Genomic DNA, 24,106 nt, shown 5'->3' on the forward strand with positions numbered 1-24,106 from the left:
GCTCAGACACATTCTGGCCCTAGAGATTCCTGAACCCACACATGATGCCTGAGCCTGGCTACCTGGATCATATTGGCAGGTAGGAAAGGGGGCCAAGGCCAAGGCAGCCAGAAATGAGGAGTACTGGATTAGGGTGCTGGCCAAAGACCTGTTCTGCCGGGCAGTAATGGGTAGAGTTGCTGGGCAGGAGGCCTAGAAGTTCTCGTAATGGTGAGAGAAATGAGTCCTGTCCTGCCTGTTGATGAGCTGACAGGCCTTCTCCACATTCTTGGTCATGCCAGGGGGACCGCAGCTAAATACTCCAATCTTTCGAACCTGTTGCAGGAGGAAGAGCCAAAGGTGAACAAATTTACTGGCAGAGCTGGGTCAGTACTGAAAAAACCGCAAGGTTCATGCAGGCTAGCTCTTTGGTCCTATGAAAGATCATCCAGGGTTCCCACTGAGGTTTTATTTTGTACCATGCATGGTGAGGGCAAGCTCGCTGTAAGCCCAGCTCAATTTTGTAAGTGCTACATCACTGTGAAAGGGCCAACTTGGTGTATATGAGATCTGTGGCCAGCCCACTCACTGTTCATGGTGAAAATTAGTTCCACATCCAGGGAAAGGTCTGACTCAGTATACTGGTGTGTAGTAAGGAATATTTCTGTTACTGAGCTCTTCCGATTGGTGGGTGAGTTCAGGCTTCAGAGCTGGCAAATCTCTGTTCCCTTCATCCTTCCTTCCCACTTTCAGGTGGCCCTCCATCTGTGCTTTTCCAGTCTGTAACCTACCAAACTCCCAAGGCATGGATTCTCAGCACTGACCAATTCTTTCCCTGCTAGAGCAGGTCTGAGAGCTTTGCTCAGATGATAAAAGGAGAAGAGAGCCGAGACTCACCTGGGGGTGGACTTCCTGCAGAGAGTTGAAGAAGGGCTCGAAGGGAGGGCGGCCAAAGTGGGTGACAGAGCGTAATCCCGTGAACAAACTCCGGTTCAGCACCTTCTGGAAGTGCCGCTCACAGATGTACTGGGGAACGGAATGGGGGTAGGGGAGAAGGTCATCGCTAGGACCAGCCCTTGGTCCTGACGGTGGCCCACCTGCTCTGCCTGGCTGGCCCTGCCCTACCAGCATGGTGGTCCTGAGGTCAAACTTCTCAGCCAGCTGGGTAATGTAGATGTGCACAGACACCAGGTCCTGGCGGTCATTCTCCTCCACCTCCCGGATGATGTCAGCCAGCCACTCAAACTGCCGCTGGGTCCTTGTCACCCAGATGAAGTAGATCTGAGGACACACACTGGGGCTCAGGGCCGGCTCAGCTAGGCTTCCCTCCATGATCTCAACACAGAATTCCAACCCAGGTGGTCTGTGCCTGACCCCAGACCGCCTGGGGAATAGAATGGGAAATAGAAAAGGTTCTAAGGCTAGAGATGAATCGCCCTAGGAGTGAGAGGCAGCCTGGTACTAGACCACAACTGAGCTGAAGGTCTGTTGGGCCCCAGGCAGCTTCCTCGGGCCAAGCTGAGCCCAGCGCTTCCTTCAGTGGGCACCACTAGGGCAGGAGGCTGGCCACCTCTGCCTTCTTCCAGCTGCCCGAATTGTAAAAGGGAGGCCCCCTCTCCCAGGGTTGGGGAGCCAAGGTCAACTTTCAAGAGAAAAAGCCAGGTGCTGCAAGTGAAGGAGCAGAGGAGAGCTGGGCCAGGGCAGGGAAGGAGCTGTCACTCTCTGAGTGCTGACAGCATGTAGGCTGGGCCTCTGCCCGCTGCATACCAGCACACCTGATTCACCTGCCAGGCCCAGAGAGACAAGCAGCGGCCTGCCGTTGGGTCCCAACTATAGAAAAAAACGGGCCTGGGGGGGGGGCGGCGAAGGCTCAGCTGTGCTGCTAGGGCCAACCTACCTGCAAGTCCTACCTTGGCACCTCCCCTGGATCCTGAGACCTGAGCCAGTTTTACTTGTGCCCCACCCCAAGGGTGCCCTTCCCTCTCCCAGCCAGGGCTCCAAGGGCTGGCCTCTTCTGGATGAGAGAATGCAGTTTCGTTGGTTGCTTGTTTTGTTTTGCCTCCCTTCAGCCCTCCCTGGAGAGACTCCCACAAGCAAGGCTGTTGTGGAGTGCCCCATGGCTGAGTGAAGGAGCTCTTGGAAACTGGGCGGGTCACCTGCAGACATCGGTACATCGATTCTGCCTGTCAGGACACCCTGGCATCTCTTCAGGTTCCAGACCAACTAGCTGTTGCATGGATGTGAGAGAGGAGAGCAGCGGCGGGGGACACAGGCAGTGCTAGGGGACTAGTGCTAGTGTGGTCTAGCACTCACCTTCTTACAGAACACTTGGCAGCTGACTGCTGACTTGAAAACCAGGTCTTTGAGGATGGAGGCGAAAGGGGTGACCCCGATTCCAGCTCCCACCAGCACCGACACCTCAAACTTATGCCACTCCTGGTGGCCCTCTCCAAAAGGTCCATCGAGGTAGAGCTGTAGGAGGTGCAGTGGTTTTTAGATTCAGCTTGGCCATCATTCCGAAGCCAGAAATGGAAACGGTGGCCAGGGAAAGGGTTACATGGCATCAGGAAAGGTACAGGGTGGAGCTTGGTCTGCTTTGTGATGTTTTCAGGGACAACCGGTCTCTGAACTGAAGGAGGGGGGCAGCATAGTGGGGAGCCTGGTGGTACTGGGTGGGTGGGGGCGGGGAGGGGAGACAGGAGTATGTGGATAGCCGGCCTGAAGTCTGGGCACCTTTGGGTATCTGGCACAGGTGTCACCCGTCGGGGGTGAGTAGATCTCCCTGAGGCGGGTGGTCCAGGGTCCAGCTACCCGGATGTGCAGGCTGAGTGTATCCTCGTGGGGTGCAGAGGTCAGCGTGAAGGGGTGGTACTCAGTGGTTCCCAAAGCCAGGCATGCAATCCGCACCCACTGCCCTGACTTATACTCAAAGCCCTGGGGCCTCTGGAACCGAAGGTGGGTCACTCCTGGGAAGGGATGATGCAAGAGACTGTTGCCTTGACCCCAGCAACAGCATGGCTTCCGGAGAGCTCCTCCAACTACAGTCTCAGCTCTGATGACAAGGTAGACGTTCTATGAGAGCCTCGCCTTGAGGAGGAGCTGGGGGGTGCGCAGGGCAAGGGGAAGCCTAGGCTCCCCCACTCTCTGCCTTAAGCAGGGCCCAATCTTCTAGCAAAGAACATTCCTCATCAGATTATTCCTCCCAATGACCCCAGGTCCCTTCTACCTCTATTGGGCCAGGCCAGTAAACTGGAGTGGTCTAGGCACTGTTTGCGCCATCAGTTGCCTTAGTAACCAAGCTGGTACCCTCACAACCTCCAGGCTTGTACCTGAAGGCAGCAGCTCAGCCTTCACCACGCTGATCTCCACCTTCTTCCGGCTTAGGCTCACCAGCTTGTCCCCCACGTAGATAATTGCTGGGACCAGGAAGAAGATGTGGAATCGGGGCATCTGGATCAGAGCAAAGCTGCCATGGATGATGAGCTGCACGCAGAAAGGAACACAGCTCAGATGCAGGGCTACACACAACGAACTGTGGGGCCATCTTTTAGACCCCATGACCATTCCCCACCTGACCATTTATCAGTTCCTTCTGGGTCCTGAAACAACCACCACTCACCACCACCTCCCTCCTCCAAAGGAATGTTCCTCCAAAGAAACATTACCATTCCAGACATAGCCAAATTGACTCCTACCTGGACTCTATAAGATACCCAGTGGGATGTGGGATGTGTATGTGTGTGTGAGAGAAAGGGAGAGGGAGGGAGGGAGAGAGAGAATATGAATCTCAGATGTAGCCCAGGCTGGCCTTGAACTTGTGGTGATCTTCCTGCCTTGGCCGTCTGAGTACAGGGTTTACAGCCTGCATCAACACACCCACCCTCATGACTTTATGAAGTGTTTCTCATCATGTCCTCGGTCTAAAAAGCTTTAGTGAGCTGCTCATTGAACCCTCAGGCCTTACAGCACTTGGACCTCTAGACCCTTATGAGCTGGTTCTTCCTCCATGCTCTCCAGACACAAGTCGTTTTGGGTACAGAATCTTCGCACTTGCAAGGGTAAGGGGAAGCCTGGGCCATCCCTAGCTCTTCCCATGGCTGCTTCCATTCTCTTTTCCCAGTCTCAGCAGAAATGGCACCTCCTCAGTCTTATGTCAGTCATGTCATGTCTCCCTGTTAACCTAATCTGACATCACCCATAATCAGCCTTTGCTCATTCACGTGTGTGTTTTCCTGAATGGTCTGAGGAGTCAGGGGCTGTTAGCATTGTTTAGGATCTTCATAGTGCCTGCTGGGTAACGTTTGGCACTAGTAACAGCCAGGGCAGGGGATGTCCTATTTGTGCCACCTTTTCGTGGCTAAGGGCACCTAACTAGCCTAGCTTTTCAATGGAATAACCTCACAGACTATAACCACCCCACCCAGGACTCTCTTCTTCCCTCCCTCCCTTTCTTCTTTAGTTCTCCAGAGATTAAATCTGGAGACTCAAGCATTCTAGATCAGTGTTCTACCATAGAGCTATACCCCAGCCCTTTTCTTACATGTTATTTTGAGGCCGTCTTAATGATTTGTCTAGACTGGCCTTAAACTCACTCTGTAGAGCAGGCAGGCTCTGAACTTTCAATCCTCCTACTTCTATCTCCCAGGTAGCTGGGACTATCAGCACGTGCTACCAGGCCCTACTGCAAGGTCTTTAAGGACATGCCTGCTCCCTCTCTGCAACCTGTGGCACTAGCGACCCCTTCTTCATCTTTCTGTCTCATCTGCTACTTCATCAACAGATTTCTGCCTCAGCCACCCTGGCCACTCATTCTCCTGCTCCTGTGCTGGCCCTATTCCATCTACCAGCCCCAATCATGGGTGTGGTCTGAGCTTAGTTTCCTCACCCACTGCTCTTTTCTTTCTGTGCTCCACCATGTAGCATGGCCTCTCTGATGAACCATAACCACCCTGTCTCATCAGCCACCCCCACATGTCGCCAGTATGTCCTGCTGCTACCCAGGCCTGTCTCCTCTGCCCCCTAAATAGCCTATCACCACTCCCACAATCCATCTGTGTGCATGCCCTTCTACCTAGATCCTGCTGCCTGGATTGCTCTTCAGTTTCCACTCAGCCTTGTCGCTGTTTAGCTATCTCTTCTAAAGTTGTGGCTGGAGTCCCATTTTCTCTCAAAGTTGCCCTAACCAGTTCAGCATGAGTAAAACTCTTCTTCATGATTTTCTGTGGCTTACTGTTGGGACATTCTGCTCAATAGTCCCTTCTGTTTGGTGTGCATGTGGCTCTGGTCTCTGCAACAAATCTTCTATTTCCTAAGGGCAGGATTTAGAGTTGCCACCTTTGTTGGACTTTCCGTAGAGCTAAGACAGAAGAGACCTTTGGTTGCTGGCTATTTAATTGAATTCTCTAGTTGAAGAATTCCTTCCCCAGTTGAGGGTTCCACATTTTTTAATCTTTCCCCACAGGCGGTGGTGCAGTTCAGTTCTGAGTTGTCAGCTTAGACATTCCTTCTCAGGGTCTGCTCTATGCTGGGGTTCTTTACTTATAACTTTCCTCTCTGCCCAGAGCCACATGCCTCCCTCCACCGCCTGTGATGAGCAAGAAGTTGCTTTAGCCCTGATCTCCCGACCCAGTTAAAAAAGGCTCTCAATCTGCCAGGTTAGGGCTGCCCAGAAACTCTGGGATGCCTACAAGCAGCAATGAATCAGAAAGCAGTCTTGGACGAAGCAAATCAAGCTAACCAATCTAATGCCTCTTCCCACTAGTTTCATCACTGGGAACAAGGAACAACATTTTTATAGTACAAGCAAGCACTAGACTGCAGGCTAGGGCCCCACCCATTATCTGATAGGTAGGTGGGGAGGGAGGAAATCAGTTAACCATAGCTCCCAAAGGAGGGAGAGATTCTTTGGAAACAAACCTCAGCAGTTCTAGAGAATACCCTAAGCCAAGGCAGATAGTTATTTCAAAATCAGGAAATGCTGAGCCACAGGCAAGATGTCCGAGCTATCCAGGAGGACAGAGCTGCCTCTGAGAGGAGAGAAGCCAGGCAGTGGTGCATTCTCCATTTCAGAACAGAGGGGATCCCTGTATACCTTTCTGCTAGGAGATAAAAATGCTAGTCATAGGCTTTGAGCTCTTTGAATGCTAGCAGCCCTCAATCAACAGGTGGGGACACTGAAGGCCTCAGGACCTGGTTTAACTTCTCAGTCATCCAGTGGTCCCCTTTGGGGAATACTGTGCACCTGAGGAAGATGGTGAAGCATCCTGAGTCGGAGTCCACTCAGGGGCTCAGTTGAATTAGCTGATGACAACACAGTGGAGGGTGAAGGGAACAGGAAGAGAGAGGGAATGCAATGGAAAGAAGACATGGAGCCGGGGGTGAGGAGGAAACAGTGTAGGTGTGTAAGAATAGTAAAGTTAGAAGCCAGCCTCTGCTCGGGCCCAGACACTGGTAAGCATTGTCTCTTGAGTCCTGGCTTAGCTGACTGGCTAGTGTCAAGTCTGTATCAATGGATGCCACATTCTGTGCTCTACATGCTTCCCTGCCTCCTCCCAGCTGCAGGCTCTTGCCGTGAACCTCCCTCATCCTCAAAAGGTCTAACATCCCTTCCTTGTTCACCCAGGCTCTGACTGTCCTCAAAGACCTAGCCGTTCTGTCTCTGGTGCTGAGGCCTGAGCTCTCCTTGGTCCTTTTTAGGTCAGTCCATCTGCACCTCTGTCTGTCTGCCCATGGTGTTAATACCATGTTGAATAAACTCCTTATTCTCCAGTAATCCATCTCGGCATCCTCTTGAACCACTTGCTCCATTCAATGCCTAACAAGATGGAGTCTTAAGGTCGATCTTATCAGCAGTGTGGCTGGTATTTTGAGCGACCATATTAACTTTACAGGTGGCGCATCGCTGGATGGCACAGCTAATAATGTTCTCAGATGCGATCAGAAAAAAAAAATAGAGCCCTTTAAATTTTCTCCAAAAGGCCAGTTCTTCTTCAAGGCGAAAGAAGTCCACCCTGAAACCAAAACAGCCACCCGAAGGTGGAGAAGAACTGCCAACAAATGGTGTGGGGAAGTCTGTGAGGAATGTGGATGAGCCTGGCAGGGCTGCTACTGAGAAAAACCCACAGCAGGGAGGGATCTTCCGAGAGCTGTGTAATGGGGTCAGCCTACTGGAGAGCCCCACGCTATAATTTCCATTTGTAGAGGGATGATGTGGAGAAATGAATACTTGAAATAACTAAGGGGATGGAAAATCAGTGTCCCAGCCCTCCCTCCCTAAGAACGTCTTGCCCATGCCCCACAGGCCTGCATCACAGCCGAAACCCTCACCAGGACGTAGAGAAAAATGTAGAGGTGGTGGGTCAGCCAGAAGCCCCGGAAGCTGCGGCGGCGGAAGTGGTGGGAGGCGAAGACGTACATGATGGCCAGGGCCAGGAGCAGCAGGACCCCGGTGAGGCCTGTGAAGAAAACAGAAGGGCAGAAGACTAAAGGGCAGTGCTCTGAGGAGGGTGTGTTCTGAGGTATCCAATCAGAGCCCCTCTCCACTCTGTCTAAACTGGAGGGGTGACAAATGGTCTTAGACTTAGGAGCCTCTTTTCCCTCCCCTTCACACCCCAGATCATAGGTACCTTTCATTTCAACAGACCCTTTCATCCTTTATGGCTGTGGTCCTTTCTACCTGTGTCATCATGTTGCTTTTTAATGTCAGTCCTTTTTCCCACCCTCGGGTCCTCAAGAACAAGGACCACACTAGGCTGTCTCACCCTGATCTTGTTGCAAGGCCTGGCATGCTGCAGGCTTTGTATAAATGTGTGCTGAATGAATGCATGCACACAAATCTCTGGATGAGACATGGGGAACATCAGGCTCTGTCCCCCTGCAGTCAAAACTGCACCACTCCAATTGGTTATCATAGGACATAACATGAACTCTGGACCAATTTGTGCATGGGACCATACTAAGCCAGCAAATTTCAATAGTTCCTGAGTTGGTTGAGAGCCCCATTTTTCATGGAGGATCCCATGCCAGGGGTACAGAGAGAGAGAGAGAGAGAGAGAGAGAGAGAGTAATAGGGGAGCCAGGATGGAGGTGTGGAAACACAGAATACCCTCCAGTGATCAAGGAGGAGAGAGGCAGTAATTAGGAAGATTAGAGCCCCGATGTGTGGAAAAGCAAAGGTTAAGAAGGGATTGAACCACAGCCTGTAAAGTCGTGAACAGAGAGAAGAGCATAAATACAGTCTTATCCGCCAAATCCCAGGGTGCAGAAGTCAGCAAGCGCCCTCTGAACTTCAAAGCAGTAGGGAAAAAAAAAAAAACCCTGCCGTATTTCACAGAAGAGAGAAAAGAGCGAGCATGGAAAACACACTACCCCGAGGAGGGTGGGAAGAGACTGAAAATATAAACAGGTTTAGGACACGTCTTAATAGATTCACAGCCATTAGCTCGGAAATCGATTGTAGGAAGCTAGTGATATGCCTCCCCACCCTGTGACCTTTGTCAAGACGTCTTATAGTGTGGATAAGGGCTTGTGTCTGGCCTGCCTAGAAAGCCTGGTCCTTCTCCCATGCAGCTGGGGTACACCATTGCTCAAAGCAACTGCCGTGGTAGGTATGTGTATTATGAAGAGGGGCCTACTCCCAATCCCATGACAACTAGAGCAGAATAGAGGCTGGGGGAAGTTGTAATGCAGTCGCCCAAGTCTTCTACTGCCCAGGAGTGTCCTTTGGCTCACCATAGAGTTCAGTGAGTTTGGCTGCTCAGAGCCTGGGGTTTACAGTCAAGCCTAGACACTGATAGAAGGGGAGAGTTCTCACCTGGTACGGTCTGGAAGAACCACCAGTAATACTTCTGAGGAAACTCTGACCTGTGGAGAAGGCCACAGCAAAGAGGAGGCATGCATGAGATAACTTCCCTAGGACCCCTCCTAGAGGTCCCAGAATGGCAGCACAACCTAGACACCAGTCTCTCCGTCTCCCAATGGCTCAGGTCCTCCCAGAAGGTAACACTGCCCTCTGGGCCAAGAAGCCTTATCCTCTACCTTCAAGAAGTTCATTCCTGACACACACTTACCCATCATCATGGAAGAGGCCAGGGAAGAGGCAAGAGAGGACACTGAGGGGGCTGATGGAGAACAGGTACACGTTCACAACGTGGCCAGCACTGTGCAAGACTGAGAGAGGCCAGAGAGGGCGGTGAGCCCGGGGACAGCCAAGTGGGGGTGCTCGAGCGCTAAACAGGGAGGGCTGAAGCAGCACCTGTGGGGGCCGGCCTGCTGACTCACACTCAACCTCCCGCTCCTCCCCCACCCCACCCACGAACACAACCGCCCGAGTCTGAAATTATACCATTAGAGGCTCATTCCTTTGGTTTCTTTCACAGATCTGTTTTAAAGCATAAAACCCCGGAGAGCAATATCTTGTACCCTTGTGCAGGAGTCTTGGTACATTGTCAGAAGTTGGGGGCGGGGGTAGGGGTTGCCCTTGAAAGTGTAGGAGAAGCCATTCAGGGCAGGGTGGGCTCCTGCGCTTAATTTCGTCCCACAGGCCCAGCTAACTCCATCCTTATGGAGAAGGACACCCAAGATCGACATTAAAGTTAAATGCAAATGGGGGAGGCGTGTCAGAGGAGGGGAAGCCAGCAAGGGCAAAGGGCACCAAGGGATCCCCAGAGCAGCAGCCCCCCCTGCCTGTGAGGACGATGGCTGTGGAGGCGATCAGGCGATGGAAGTCCACCGCAGCGTCGAAGGGGATGTAGCGGTTGAGGAAGGTCTCCCGCAGGAAGGTGATGAGGTTTCGGCACATGGTGAGCAGGATGTAGGAGAACATGAAAGAGATGCTGGCCGCCGTGCCCCTGGACAGGATGATGCCCACGCGGGTGGTATCGGTGATGCCGCTGTGGTGGGCCGCGAAAGCATAGTCTGTGGAGGGGAGACAGCGCATTGGCGGATGACGCTATTGTCGCTCTCTGCAGCCTGCCTCACCCCCACCCCGAGCCACACACACACACACACACACACACACACACACACACACACGGGATGGGTGTCGCTCACAGCAGGCCCCGGTCTCCAGGTACATGATGTCACACTCACAGTAGGCTCTCTCCAGGAAGAGCGCCCCGGTGATGGCATAGAACACCGCCACGCAGCCGATGTGGCGCCGGTAGTTCTCAATGAAGCGCTTGAATTGCTGCACCGTTTGGTGGCGGCGGCTGCGTTGAAACTTCTCTCGGTGTGCCTCGGTGAACAGCAAGGGCTGGAACGAAGTTACCCTGGGAGACGGGAAGCCTTAGCCTTTGGCCTGTGGGGACCGGTTCCAGTGGAAACCCTCCACCCCAAGGAGGGCCTCTGAGGGCCAGCCCCTTGGTCTCAGTGAGGGCTAACCTCCAAGCGGTATTTCATCTCTGGGATCCATTTGCAGACAGCCCCCTCCCCTCCCTGTCTGTAGTTCCTACCAGGCCCCCACAGTGAACCTTCACAAGGTTCAAGGGACCTGTCATGGTTAGCTTTAGTTACCAACTTGACACACCCGGAGAGAAGGAACGGCAGCTGAGCGATTACCTCCATCAGATTGGCTTGTTTTTGGAGCACTTGTTTTGTTAATTGATGCTGGCAGACCCAGCCCACTGTGGGCAGTGCCACAGAGGTTTCTGCTTTAAGCTCCTGCCTTGGCCTCTCTCTATATTGTGACCTGGGGGCCAAAGAAGCCCCTTTCTCCCCAAGTTGTTTTTTGGTCATGGTTTTATCCCAGGGACAAAAAGCTAACCAGGGCTGGGCCTCTATGAAGGCCTCCCCCATGACTTCCCAGACAGAGGCGAGAAAAGATCCCTGGCTTCTGAACATCCCTTGCCCTTCCTGCCATCCTGGCATTCATCAGCAGGGAGCTGTAGTGATAGGTGCACCAATCTCACAGCACCAAAGCTCTCTGGGGGCAGAGAGTATTTATCTGCCAACAAAGCAGAGCGCCCTGAATAACGGACTGCTTAGGGGATGCGTAGACTTCAGGGGCAAAGCAGGCATACTTCTTGCCAAAGCGCCTCCGAATCTCCTGAGGAGGGTCTGTGTCCATGGAGTACTGCAGTCTCTGTGGTGATGACTCAGTCTTGACGTTGCTGCGGGCACAGTGGGCGCCCATTCTGGGCGAAGGGCTAGGAAGGAAAGGCGAGAGGTAGCATCCGAGCCCCTGCTGCCCTGCTCTGCCTCCAAACCAGCTCTGTCCAGGAAAGATGGAAACTCTCCATTCAGAGCAGCAGGATCCCCAGAGAAGCAGGCACACTGAGAAAATGAGTCCCCGCTGAGGCCTCAGATATAACTCTCATCTACAAGGATTCTTGGCTAAGGCAGGAAGTGAGCTTTGCTGAAACTCCTCATCCTGATGCAGGCTTTCTCCTCATCCTGATGCAGGGTGTGTCTATCCGCTTGGAGGAAGTGGGCCCTTCTTCTATTTGCATGAAGATGCAACATGGGGTAGTTGGGGGGAGGTGGGCAACCTCAGCCATTCTAGGCAGCAAAACGATGGGAGCGTACCAGATCTTCTCTTGGCTGATGTAGGAGGCTCGGCGGCAGAGGTTCTTGATGACTTCAGGCACTTCCACCCCTGCAATGCAGAGATAGGGACCAGCTCAGAGCCCAAAGTCTAGGAGAGCCTGGCTCAAAAGAAGGTCCTGCCTCTGGGTACCCCAGCCCCCCGTTCTTGGCCCCCCTGGGAGCTGGGCTCACATAGACAGCTCTAAGGGAGGTCACTCAAAAGTCTTTCTTTTCTGTGTTTAAAAATATTTATAATAAAATACTGGGAATTTTACCTCATTGTTCCTGTCAGGGCTAAACGCTAAGAACAAAGCAAGGCTAAGCTGCAAATCCAAGTTCCTCCAGGAGGCCTGCAGCCTCCAGTGGGTTTCAAAGGTCTGAACCAACCCTGAAGATGTCATAGCATATGGCAAACTGAGCTATGTGAAATCCACATGTTTGATGATTTGCTTGTTTCAAGTGTACGTTTATGCGTGTTTGTATCTATGTATTCATGTGTGTCACATGCATGCCTGATGCCTGAGGGAGGCCAGAAGAGGACAGCTGAGCCCCTGGAACTTGGCTAACAAATGGTGTGAGCTGCCATGTGGGTATTGGGAACTGAACCTGGGTCCTCTGCAAGAGCATCAAGTGCTCTTAACCACTGAGCCATCTCTTCAGCTCCAAAATCAAGTGTTTAGAACCACGTACAGATAACCATACTCTCCAGCTGTTCAGCAAACAGCAGATGTGGCAAAATAGCAATCAAGAGCAAATCTTGGTGAAAGGGAAGGGCTGTTCATAATACTCTTGCGCCTTTTTCTGTCACACCAATTCTTTCAAATAAGATCAGAAGGAAACAACAGTGGTGATTAAAAGTGAAACAAGACACCAGGCATTGTTAATCTTCTGCTTAATCCTCAGTCCCCTGCCAGTCATCCCGGAGTTGCACATCCCACTGTAGCCTGGCTCCCTTGCCAGGAGCCTCCCTGGCCTCTGCCCTAAGGTCCAAGTACCCATTGCCTTGGCTTCCTAAGGAAAACAGAAAGCTACTGAATCAGCTTTCCTCCTCACCAGCTCCCCTTGCCTTCAGGTCAGAGGAAGCCTTCCCTTCCGCAGAAGTTCAGCCACACCTTGCCCAACTCGCTCTGGTCCCTCAGCAATGCTGCCAGCCCCCACTTTTCTCATAATCTGGGAAGGGCTGGCTTTGGTCTCAACATGCCCCAAGGAGACTCACAGAGACATTGTGACAGCTCAGAACAGACCACACACAGACCCCTGCTTGTTGCCTGACCTTGCCCTCGATCAGACCCTGGCTTCCGCCCGCTCGGGTCAGACACAGATCGGGGAAGGAAGCAGAGGGAAGGACAAGGGAATTGGGCCTTGATGTGCTCAGCTAACATTTTCTGAGCACTCAGCCAGGAGATAGGATGTGAGTTGGGGGATCAAACCCCAAATGAACCAGAACCGTACAACCCAGTTGAGGAGAACATAGCCTGTCCCTAGTAGAGTGTGGTAACGGGATACTGTTCCTTCCCAGTTCCACGCTGAGAGGTGCAAGGGTAGCGTGTCTTTGGCAGAGCACCGGAAGAAGCAGGGTTCCAGTTAACATCTCCTACCACAAACTTAGCTATCTCAGCACTTAGGAGGTAGAAGCAGGAGAGCTGCCACAAGTTCAAGGCCATCCTGGTCTACATAGCAAGTTGCAGGCCACCCACCATGCACATAGCAAGACTCTGTCTCAATCAATCAATCAAACAATGAAACAAACAAACAAACAAACAAACAAAGTCTCCCACCCCATTCTTACCCCACCCACTGCAGCAACCAGAATACATTCATGAGCCACAGAACTTTTATCTTCTTGAGCCCCTTTCTCCATACAAATAAAAATAAATTAGCAATGATATTCGATAGCTAACATGGGTATAAAAGAAAATATAACCCACACTGGCTATACTATATATTCATTATCATATTGATTTTTCTTCTTGCTTTTAAAGAAAGTATTTCTGTGGGCTCCTGAAAGTACACAGGAGTTTTGCCTGACACATAAGTCAGCCCTGCTGGCCAGGTAGCCCCACCTTTGACACAGAGCTGTGTGAATCGGAGATCGCTGTTGTGGTCCCGCAGCATGAAATGGAAGTCCTCCCAGGTCAGCTCCTCCTTGTCCTGGAAGCCCGACTCCCGGAACATGGACTCCACCACCTCAGCCAGCTGGGCCTTGGACAGGCAGTTGTTGGAGATCTCGATGAAGGACCTAAGGTTGGAAATAGGCACCAAGCCCAAACACAAAGGCTCACTGACCATTCCTTTCAGGGCCTCCTATAAAGGGTCCCAGCTAGCTGAACCCCAGGTCCCCCTACTAGTCTAGAAGGTTCTGGTTACAAAGATAAAGAGGATGCCTCTACTTCTCCTTTAAACTTCTGCTACCCCCTTGACGGACCCTTCTCCTCCTGGCAGTCCCTGCCCTGACTTACTCTCCTGGCTGTTGGAGAGAACCAACCTTAGCATCCTAATGAATTCGTCTTTGGAAATGAGACCATTCCCATCAAAGTCGTACATCCGGAACATAAGGCGAGACTTCTCCTCGGGGGAGCCTGGAAGAAGGAGGGTTCTGTGACGAGAGCCTACCCAACCTCTAGAAACGTTTACTAGACTGTCAGGCACCTGCCATAGTTAAATGCCTAGCCTCAGCGCTCTCCGTCTCCAACAGGTCAGCCGCACTTCAGCGTCAGCACCCCACCTCCGTCTGGACAGTTCTTTTCTCCTTCCTTACCTTTCATGAAGACTACCAGGATGTCCAGGAACTCCCGGAAGGAGAGGTAGCCATTGCCATCCTTGTCGGCCAGAGAAAACATGGACTCCACAAACATATCCTGGGGCTTGAGGCCCAGGGAGTCCGCAAACTCAGCTCTGCTCAGCTCACAGGTCAGGGCCTCGCGCACTTTCGTTGAAGAGTCCAGAGGCAGAGTCCCCGCGTCTGCCTGATTGATGTCTAACACCTGCATTTAGACAGCCACACAGGCGGAAGGAAAAGAAGAGGAGGCATCCCTTCACTTGCAAGTTGGTGTGGACACTTTCTGAGGCGTCTATCTAGCATGCGCCCCCATAAGCAGCCCAGACCTGTGAGTAGTTATATGTTATACTACAGAGTCCTGACCCTCTGACTTAGCTGACTGAACCAAGCATGCACATTTGACCCAACTTGGGTATCTGGAGTTAGACAAGAGGTCCCAGACATGCTCTGATGTGAGTGTGATGTGTTCAGAGATGCAGGGAGACAAAGTCCGAGAGAAAGAAGAGGTGATCAAAGACAGGTCTTGTTTGCTGACAGCTTTCTCTCCCAGATCTTTCCAAGCCAAGCTGAAGTCCTGCCCTTGGGGTTCCTGAGACTATCTGAATCCTTCATGTCTGCCTTATGTCTAGAGGGTTTGGGAGAGGAAAATTCTTATTGTGGGGCCATCTCCATCTTACCCAGGGACTTCCCCAGCAAGAGAATAGACAGTGAGGGAAGCAGGTAGGCCACAGGCTAAAAGACCTGTTTTTCCTGCCTATCAACAGCTGCTCAGTCCAAGCCTGGCTGTGTTTTCATAAGGCAAGCACTGTAGCTTCAAACAAGGTGGCTTAGTGGAGAGAGCCTGGGGCTGGAGGCAAGAGAGCTGGGTTCATGTCCCAACTCTGCCACCTGTGCGCTACATAACCTCGGGCACATCCCTTTGGTTGTCTGGGGTTCATTTCCTCACCTGCCCTACTTATCTGACAGGTTATTATGGAAATCAACAAGAGAGGCTGTGCTGGGAATGGTTTAAAAGTGGAAAGTACCGGACAGCTATGGGGTGAACTAGCTATGGGGTTAACACACAGAACAAGGTCTTCCCTTCATCCTGATGAAATCCGAATTGAGTGCAGGTGCCCAGATCCTGCTTGTGCCCCAGCAAGGAGCCCCACCCCACCAGCCGAGGATCCCCTGGTTCTTGGGCAAAGCCCACATTCAATTACTTGGAGGGTTAAATCTGGCCCAGTGTCCATATAACACATGCTCCTTAAATGACAATCCCCCGTATAAATTCTCTCCCAGCTAGCCACCTTGCTTGCTGCTTCTCAGACATTAATTTTCTCCCTTCTACAGTGCTTAGTCCTATTCCCTTCTTTTTCGTGGGCCAAAACTTTCCCAACGTTGTGCCCTTGCCAATCTTACGTCCATCATGATCTTAGACCACACTGAAAGCTTTTCTTCTCTTATGTCTTAGATCATGTTTTTCCTGGATCACTTTCATAATCTTCATCCCTTACCAGTCTTTTGTGTGAAGAGCATCACTGTCCCGATAGAGTGATTAACTTCTTAGGTATGGGACACAGACTGCATTTATGTCTATCCCTGAGCACCCATGCTGGGGAGAGAACCCAAGTCTTGCACATCCCAGCAAGCACTTTACCACTGAACTATGTCCATAGACACCCTTGGTTCTGAGACAGTAGCCCAGGCTGGACTTGAACTCTGAATCTTCCTGTTTCTCCCCCCACAGTTCTAGGCTTACAGGTGTGCACCACCATGCTTTCAACATTTAATCTCCTACCTCCACTTAGCTGTTCTACTCAGGTTATTGTTATTTTTCTACCAGAAGTGGACATTGGTACAATGTGGTACCAGTGTGGTACATCGGTCTTGGGATTTTCCCTTTTGTCTAGTGTTTCCACATCTTCCCAGTGGTTCTCAGAAGTCCATGTGGTAGATATTAATGCCCCATGGTGCACTCCCTGAAGAAGAGATGGACTGTGGCTCGCAGGGCCCCCACAGTGCTGGCTTACCCTGCCTCGTCCCTGAGCATCATCTCCCTGGAGTCTACATCAGGAGACAGGATCGAGACGGGAAGGGACATCCTCATACTAATATGAAAAGAACTTAGAGAGTACTTTTGCAGATAAGTACCAGCTCTTCATGTGGGCCCACAGACTCCAAGAATAGATCTTGGCATCTGTGTCTTTATTTTGTGTATTGCCCCTGGGCTTTGGTCTCCTGCTCAGCTCAGGCACAGAGGCCTGTTAATCACTTCACATTAGAGTTAACATAGAGCGTCTCTCTAAGACCTGATACCATGGGCTGGAGAGAAGTCCTGGGGTTACGAGCACATGTTTCTCTCCAGAGGTTCAGTTCTCAGCACCTGTGTTAGGTGGTTTAGGAGGTTCACATCTGCTTGCTTGTCGCTCGAGTTCCAGAGAGATGTGATGCCTCTGACCCCTGTGGGCACCCACACTCATTTGTCCCTCATCCCCATGGACATAATTAAAAATCAATCCTTAAAAACAAACGGACAAAAAAACTACCTGATGGTACTGGAGTGACTATCCCTAAATCTAGCTAACCTATCACATCCCCTTTCAAGGCTGAAGACTTGAAGCTGAGAGTAACAAAGGGATTTTACACTCTGCTCCAGACCCCTGAAAATCTCTAGTTACTGCCATCAACCAGCAGTCACCTTGGTCTTCAGGAACAGCAAGTAGAACCTGCAGGCAGATCACCCCATGAAGAGTGTCCTCCCTAAACAGAAGCAGGTACTCCATGATGGGGAATGAGGCTGCCTACCTAAGCACAGTAAATCATCTTATGGGAACCAGAATGTTCCCCTGTTCTAGCACAAGAATAGCCACACAAACCTTTCAGCTTCCAGTCTCAGATAGGGATGGTTTATTGGAACACCTTTTCCAAGCTGATCAATCAGGGCCGCAGTAAAGACTTGGGAACCTAACTGTGACAGCAGTCTTCACCGCAGGGCTTTTATACAAAGAATCCAACGCAAAAGACATGGGGAGGGCAGTAACACATTTTGGCTAACCTTTAGGTTGGTCCTAAGTGAGGTAAGTGAGGCAAGTCTTAGGATCTTCTAGAGTACACCCAGAGTGTCACCAGGCATGTAGACAGGAAGAGTGCAACCAGAGGGTAGCCAAGTGACTAGACAGCAAAGTATTGAGTTATGATACTACTGAATAAGGTCAGCTAGGAACAACCGCTTCCAGGAAACAGAGTTGAAAAGTTTAAAATTTTGAACTTAATTTCACCTTAGAAACCAAATGGAAGCTGAATATAAAGGGATGACTCCAGCTTTGTGTCAAATAGCAGGCTGCAACACCCCCAAACGGCAAGGAGTTACATGCTCTCTGGAGCCAACTTGCAGAACTGAAACCGAGCTACTAATCAACAAGGCCGCAGTTTGACTACTCAGGTTGACTATGCATGCCCCTAGGACCCCTCCTCTGCCCGTTCCCTATGTACTCTGGATGTATATGACAGTACCCCCAACTTGTCAGTACCCAGAAAGACAGCATTAAGATGTTCCATCTCTGACTTCCCAACATGGCCGTGTTGATTGGATTCCTTCCCTGACTGGCCACCAGCACTTTGGTTTATAGGACAAGCAGCTGAACCTGATCTATTGAAACACACCCCTTCCCCTCCAGATTTGGCCTCTGGCCTAGGACTCCAGTACCATAAGAGACTGGTGACTTGACCTAAATCATGATAGACTTATCAGCTGAGAATTTGAGCCTTGAGAATTGAATGATCACACCTGTGGCCTCATGAAGGAAAAGATGCCACCACAGGTGCATGAATGTGTGCGCTCTCTCTCTCTCTCTCTCTCTCACACACACACACACACACCAGAGCTGTTCCCATGTACACACCTGGGAGAAAAGGTGCCTGAAAAAAGTCTCCAGGAGGTGACCCCGTTGTTCCCTCGTCACTGCGGCCCTCATCAGCTCCTGCTCCCGCAGCTCCCACTCCTGGAAGCTCAGCCCATTCTCCTTCAGAGCCCCTCTGATGTTTTCCACCAGCGCCTGCCTCTCCTCCTCCATGTTAAACAACAGCACCTACAGAGGGAGCAGGAAGAGGCAAATGCATCAGGGTCTCTCAAAGACAGGTGTTTGACACCGATCACTCACTGGAGGGCTCGCTGGTATGGCCTTGCCACAAAGATACAGTCTTTCCATTTAGAAAAGAGCAGATGAGCTTAAGTGAGCTAGTTACTCCATACTGGAGAAAAGCCCGAGGTGGGGAGGAGGGTGGAGGGTGGGGTGGACTGTGAACCAGGTAGTCATAAGCCATGGTCAGCCTCCTATTTAACTCCCCTCCAGGCCCCTGAAAATCCGCTACAGACTGAAGTAAGGGAATAGGGAAGGGGACCGACCTTCTTCCAGGGACTCATAGCTAGGACTTACAAGAACATCCTTAGCAAAGAAGGAGGCTGCCAGAGTATGAGGAAACCATGTCAACCAGCAGATCCAGAATGGGACAGAGATGTTCCAGTTCATCTCTTTATCGAGTACCACATCTGGCCACTAGAAGTTAGAAACCCGGCCTCCTGACTCAGTGTTCCTTCCCTTCCTCTTAACCTTCTTATCTGTGATGGGAACCGGCTGGGCCATACCAGGTCGTACTCCTTGGGGATCTTCAGTAGCAGGGTGCGGCGCCCGCGGTTGCTGGACAGGATGAGGTTGACCTGCTGTGGGGGCCGCAGCTGGACGGTGCGGAGCACGGAGAGCCTGCCGTCTACTACGCGGATCTGTCCGGGCTGCAGGTGCACAAGCACGGGCCTGCAGGGTTCCTTGCGGCCCTGCCACTCCAAAGCTGGAGGGCAAGAGATGGGGCTGGGTCAGCTGGGGTTTCGTGTAGCAAAGTGTATCGGGGGAGAGAGGGCCAGGGCAGGGCTCTGAGGGTCAGTCTGTCCTCAACAGTTCTGCTGTTCCTCCAACCCAGCAGCAGAATAAGGACCACTCTTTTCTGAGTGTTTGCTGGATGTGCCTTGCAGCGATTTGAATTAGTTATCACATTGCTTCACAGCCTAAGGTGCAGGCCACCATTAGGATCCCTGCTTTACAAATGGGAAGGGACAGGGTTAGAGAGACTGAAAACAAGATCTGCCTGAGGTCCAACAGCCGGTCCAGAGCGGCGGAACCAAGATTCCTGCTTGACTCCAGAACTTCATTAATTACTCCCGGGGCCTGCGATTCCAGCGAAAGATGTCGCAAAGCCACCCAGGGCTTGTGAGTCATCGCCCTTTGAGATGAAGGCGGGGTCTTAGGACTCTTCCACTACTCTATCACATTCCATTTATTCAGGATCATCGGGAGGAGCTTTGAAGCTTGGAAAACTGCAGCTCCAATGCTCATGGTGGCTTCCCCCCACCTATCCAGGCTTTACCTATACCCCTAAGAAAGAAGAGCCTTTTCCACAGGCTTCTAGACCATATCCTTCCCATCGCCACCCTGGCTACCCCCAGGCCTACCTTCCACTCCCCCGACAAGCTTCTCGGACATGATGCTCTGGCGGTCCTGTCTCTGGAGCCTCTTGTAATTCCTCATCCGAAGCCGGGCAACAATCCAGGCGCTGAGCAGGCTGACTGATGTGAGAGTGGGGCAGGGTGTTCAGGGAAAGTGAGGGTCATAGGAGACAGGCCGCTTCCCTCTCAAGTCCTTTTCTCAAGAAGAGTTTCTACCATCCTTCCTTCTGACTCACCCACTGCCCAGCTTTCAAATTGTGAGGCTCCATGGAAGGAGTACATTGCATCCCAAGGGAAGCTCTGGGTAGTGTCTAGAGTATCAGTCTTGTCACCACCGCGTTCATCACTCAGGTCCCTTCCCAGCCAGGGACTGAGTCCAGATTCCTCCAGCCACAAGCTAGACGCGCCATACAAGGCTGCTGGGCCACCCACCCACACAGCCTCACCATGCTCCCGTTCCAAAAACCGTGTCTGCCCCAGCTCTGCTTCTCAACTGAGCAGTTGTCTCTGACAGCTCTCTGGCAGGCTTATAGGCTCTTGACCAAGCTGGGCCTGGGGCATCCCAGAAGGTCCGGGAGGCAAATCTCCCTGGAGCTCACTTACCTGCAGCTAAACACCCTCCCTTCCCCTTATGGTTTTCTCACCACCCAGAGGGACAGTCCTCTGTATTAGCAACCCCACCTCACTCCCTGGGTTGCACCTTTCAATAGCCCTGCCGTGCCTACTCATCATTCTCCTACCTAAGGGGAAGCAGCAAAGGGTCCCAATGGTGAGTCCGAAGCCAAATCCACTGCCCTTGAAGTAATCCCGAATAAAGAGAGGGGCACAGGCCGGCAGGCCCTTGGTGCTGAGCTGACTTGACTGTGGGCAGGGGTCTCCTGTGGGGGGGAGCAGAGGAAGTCAGAACACTCGGTGCTGGGCCACGGTCTGAGGAGGGTGTTAACTGAAGAGGCAAGGGTACTAGAGGAACCAGAGAGGAAGGGGATGTTTACCCTGTCACTGTAGCAAGACTATGTGAGCAGCAAACGGGTCCCAGCATGAACTTCAAAATCTCTACCCCCCATCTCTGTCACCTACACGTGCACACACACACACACACACACACACACACACACCCTGCATACACACCATGACTGTGGCGTATAATACCTTTTACCCCCATTTGGCCCTCCTAATGTCGCTCACAGCCCCCATCCCGTTCCATCTGAATGTCAGAGTCCACTCCTGCTCTTTCTGCCCCCAACTCAGCACCTACTCAGCTAGGCACCAAGCCCCTCAAGGGCAGAACCCTGGCTCACACCTCACTTGGAGTGGCCAAATCCAACCAAGCCTACTGGTCCAGGAAGGACAAGACTGCAGAGCCACACCCCTCCAGCCACCTCCCAGGTCACTTACCTGCAAGCCAGAAGAAGACACTGGGCTGCAGGGCGCTGGGGTCCACGTTGGTGACAGCCACTAGAATGTCCCTTAGGGAAGTGTTTCGGATCTCTGCAATCTCTTCCTGAGAGAACAGTCTGGGCAAAAGAGAGGCAGTGGGGGTTGGGGGGGATGTCACGGTTAAGGGGAGATTTAGGACCTCACAGTCAATGTCTCATGGACAAAGAGTCCCTGGGCCATCCCTGTTTGTAGGAGCCTGTCAGCCTGTGAGCCAAATGAAGTGTCAGAGACAAATCCTCACTTGACAGACTCGGAGGGGCTGGAACTGAGGCCTGTGGGGGCTGTGTGGGGCTAAGCCGAGGCCCTGTGGACCAGGCCACTGTGGATTCAGAGACACAGCCCAGGCTAGCCTTACCCATTCCTGCCGTTTTCAAACCAGTAGCGGTCCCCATCTCGCAGCCTGACAAATTGGTCGAGGACAATGGTGCTGAAAAGAGGTCCAGGGTCCCCGTGGCTCTCCAGAAGCCCTCCGGGGAGGAGCTCCAGCCGAGACAGATCCTGATTGTATAGGGCAGCTGTGACCTCCAGCACCTGGAGCAGAGAGTGTTTGTGAGGACTCGGCTACAGGCCTCAGCCTCGGGCAGAGAGAGCTCCCAGGCCTTAGACCCAGGGCCAATAACAACAAATGACCTTAACAGCAGCTCATTCATAGAGAGAACTTATGTACTCCAGGCATTGCTCCGAGCGCTTTACACAAGTTAACCCATTTACTGGAAGCTTTCCAGACATTCAACTTCCCGTTCCATGAAATGGGAATAAAACCGACAGGTACTCCTCTACATAATTTCTTAAGAAGGCCTGGGACCTGAGAAACAAATCGGGGTGGGAAAAACTGAATGTCTGAACGCTATTATAAAGGGCTTCTATCCTTAGAGTTAAAAAGAAAAGCTTTAAACAGTTAAAATCCCAAGCAATTTGTGGTCACTGTCGCACACACCTTGTAATCCCAGCACTGAGAGACCGAGGCAGGGGGATCACCATGCATCCAAGTTTGAGTGTTAGGAAAAAAAAAAAAAAATCTGACTATCCCCTGCTGTTTGTTTTGAAACAGAGTCTGGAACTAAGACTCCAGCCTCTGTCTCTCAAGTGCTGGGATGTAGGTATGTGCCATTCCTCCCAGTACCAGGGTTTCATTGTTGCATTTATTTGTGTATGTATGTGCGTTTGTGTGTGTAAGGTATGGGTGTGTAAGGAGTGTGTGTGTGTGTGTAAGGTATGGATGTGTAAGGTGTGTGGTGTGTGTGTGTGTGTGTGCGTGTGTGACTGTGCTATGATGATGCACACGTAGAGAGCAGAGGACAACTTTCAGGACTTGGTTTACTCCTTCCACCATGAAGTTCCTGGGGACCAAACTCAAGTGCCTTTAGCAGCCAAGCAAGCTTTCAAGCTCCTGTTCTTCACTTGTGTTCTAAGTACCTGACCAGATTCATTCCAAAGACACCTAGCTGAAGCCAAAGACTTGTCACTTCTGATTTGTCTCATGATTCCTATTTTTTTTTTTTTTTGGTGTAGATTTTACAAAGTTTGTGACTTTGTGCCTGTTACTTTTAGGGAGGGGTGAGGAGAGTATTTCTTGAGAAAGGGCTTCCTGTAGCCAGAGCCAGCCTGGAACTTGCTGGCCTTGAACTCCTCAACCTCCTGCCTTTGTCTTCCAACTCCTGGAATTGTAGGCATGAGACACCAGGCTGGACATAGCATTTCCTTATAATAAGTCTTCTGATTCTGTTTAGTAACTCTCCAGTAAGGGCAAAATTCAGTGCGCCGGGGCACACTATTGTGGACACATCTCTGTGCCTGAGTGAGTGTGCTAGGATGACTGGGCCCAAAATGGTCAGGCAATCGAACTTGCTCTATTGATGAGTAGGCAATGCCGTTTGCCCAGAGCTGACAGCTCAGGGTGTCACAGATAGCTTAGGGTGAAGGCAGCTAAACTATAAATGCATAGAAACATAGCTTGTTCCCAAGTCGAGGACCTGCAATATCCGCTCTAGCATTGTTAAGAGTAACAAAAACAATGTCTACCAAGTAAGTGTGTGGCAAGCGACAGATAGTCAATACATATTTGTTGGGCCTGGGCCCTTAGAGTCAAGAGTCAGATCCTGATGGACTTGAACTCTCTTAACTTGGTGTACAAGATTAGAAAATGCCCCATGGGAATTTTGCCCTCTCCCCCACTGTTAGCCTCTGGTACCCATGTTTTACCATCCATCCTTCCCGTTTGGGGTCAGTGTGCCCAGGCCCTCCCACTCAGCCCTCTGGGTCCTGACCCTTCCTCACAGTGTTATTGCTCCTTGAGAGTGAAGGGTTGATGTCCTGCCAGTGGGAAACGGGAGACAGCCCCAGTGCCTCCCTGGCTTTGGTGTAAGAAGGCAGGCCTAGATCCCGACCCCTCTGCAGGCAGCTGGCCAGGTAATCTGTACGGGAAAACTTCAGTGGCCCCGGCCAGAAATCTGAAAAAGAAAGACTAAGGGGTTGGAGGAAGCTGAGGGCCACCATTGCAACCCCAGCCCAGACCACTCCAACCAACCCACCAACATGTAAGCCATGGAGAAGGAACCATGGTGAGCGGATCAGAAAGTCTCTCAGCCCCGAGAACTTCCTGCCCGCCTCTGCCAGTCTAGCTGGATCTCCTCCCAAAGGTCAGAAGTTCACAGCTGCAGGGACAGCTTCAGGCTCACCTCTGACATCCTCAACCACCACGTGGTCCTCTCTCTCAGCGATCTGAGAGGCCATGCCCAGCAGCAGCGCGTCCACATCTTTAGCGCTTTGTAGGTTGGGGTGCTTAAGGAGTGGAGGGAAGAGAGGTACGGCCGATGGGGCCAGAGGTTGGACATCCCGGTTGCCTCGGCCACATCGGCCGCAGCCTTGAGCCTGTCATGTTCTCTGCTCCAAGGGGGCATTTCTCAACC

General features: G+C 51.7%; 1 protein-coding gene across 1 annotated transcript in view; it reads right to left on the minus strand.

Moving 5' to 3' along the window:
* Window positions 1–77: 77 nt before the first annotated feature.
* The window catches only part of Duox1 (dual oxidase 1), a 31,528-nt gene continuing 7,499 nt past the window's right edge, over window positions 78–24,106 (minus strand). The window contains exons 10-33 of the mRNA XM_055623345.1: window positions 23,876–23,978; window positions 23,475–23,647; window positions 21,553–21,728; window positions 21,156–21,274; window positions 20,501–20,638; window positions 19,767–19,880; window positions 18,909–19,108; window positions 18,166–18,351; window positions 14,261–14,486; window positions 13,988–14,081; window positions 13,566–13,741; window positions 11,503–11,572; window positions 10,998–11,123; window positions 10,069–10,247; window positions 9,664–9,894; window positions 9,048–9,147; window positions 8,792–8,841; window positions 7,306–7,433; window positions 3,309–3,462; window positions 2,713–2,945; window positions 2,293–2,451; window positions 1,105–1,260; window positions 877–1,005; window positions 78–315 (exon numbers count right to left, since the gene is read on the minus strand). Coding sequence (XP_055479320.1) covers window positions 193–315; window positions 877–1,005; window positions 1,105–1,260; window positions 2,293–2,451; window positions 2,713–2,945; window positions 3,309–3,462; window positions 7,306–7,433; window positions 8,792–8,841; window positions 9,048–9,147; window positions 9,664–9,894; window positions 10,069–10,247; window positions 10,998–11,123; window positions 11,503–11,572; window positions 13,566–13,741; window positions 13,988–14,081; window positions 14,261–14,486; window positions 18,166–18,351; window positions 18,909–19,108; window positions 19,767–19,880; window positions 20,501–20,638; window positions 21,156–21,274; window positions 21,553–21,728; window positions 23,475–23,647; window positions 23,876–23,978 — 3,543 coding nt within the window. The 3' untranslated portion in view covers window positions 78–192. The remainder of the gene's footprint in view (window positions 316–876; window positions 1,006–1,104; window positions 1,261–2,292; window positions 2,452–2,712; window positions 2,946–3,308; window positions 3,463–7,305; window positions 7,434–8,791; window positions 8,842–9,047; window positions 9,148–9,663; window positions 9,895–10,068; window positions 10,248–10,997; window positions 11,124–11,502; window positions 11,573–13,565; window positions 13,742–13,987; window positions 14,082–14,260; window positions 14,487–18,165; window positions 18,352–18,908; window positions 19,109–19,766; window positions 19,881–20,500; window positions 20,639–21,155; window positions 21,275–21,552; window positions 21,729–23,474; window positions 23,648–23,875; window positions 23,979–24,106) is intronic.

Source organism: Psammomys obesus, unplaced genomic scaffold (assembly GCF_907164565.1).
Source record: "Psammomys obesus unplaced genomic scaffold, mPsaObe1.curated_primary_1811, whole genome shotgun sequence".
Taxonomy (NCBI): domain Eukaryota; kingdom Metazoa; phylum Chordata; class Mammalia; order Rodentia; family Muridae; genus Psammomys; species Psammomys obesus.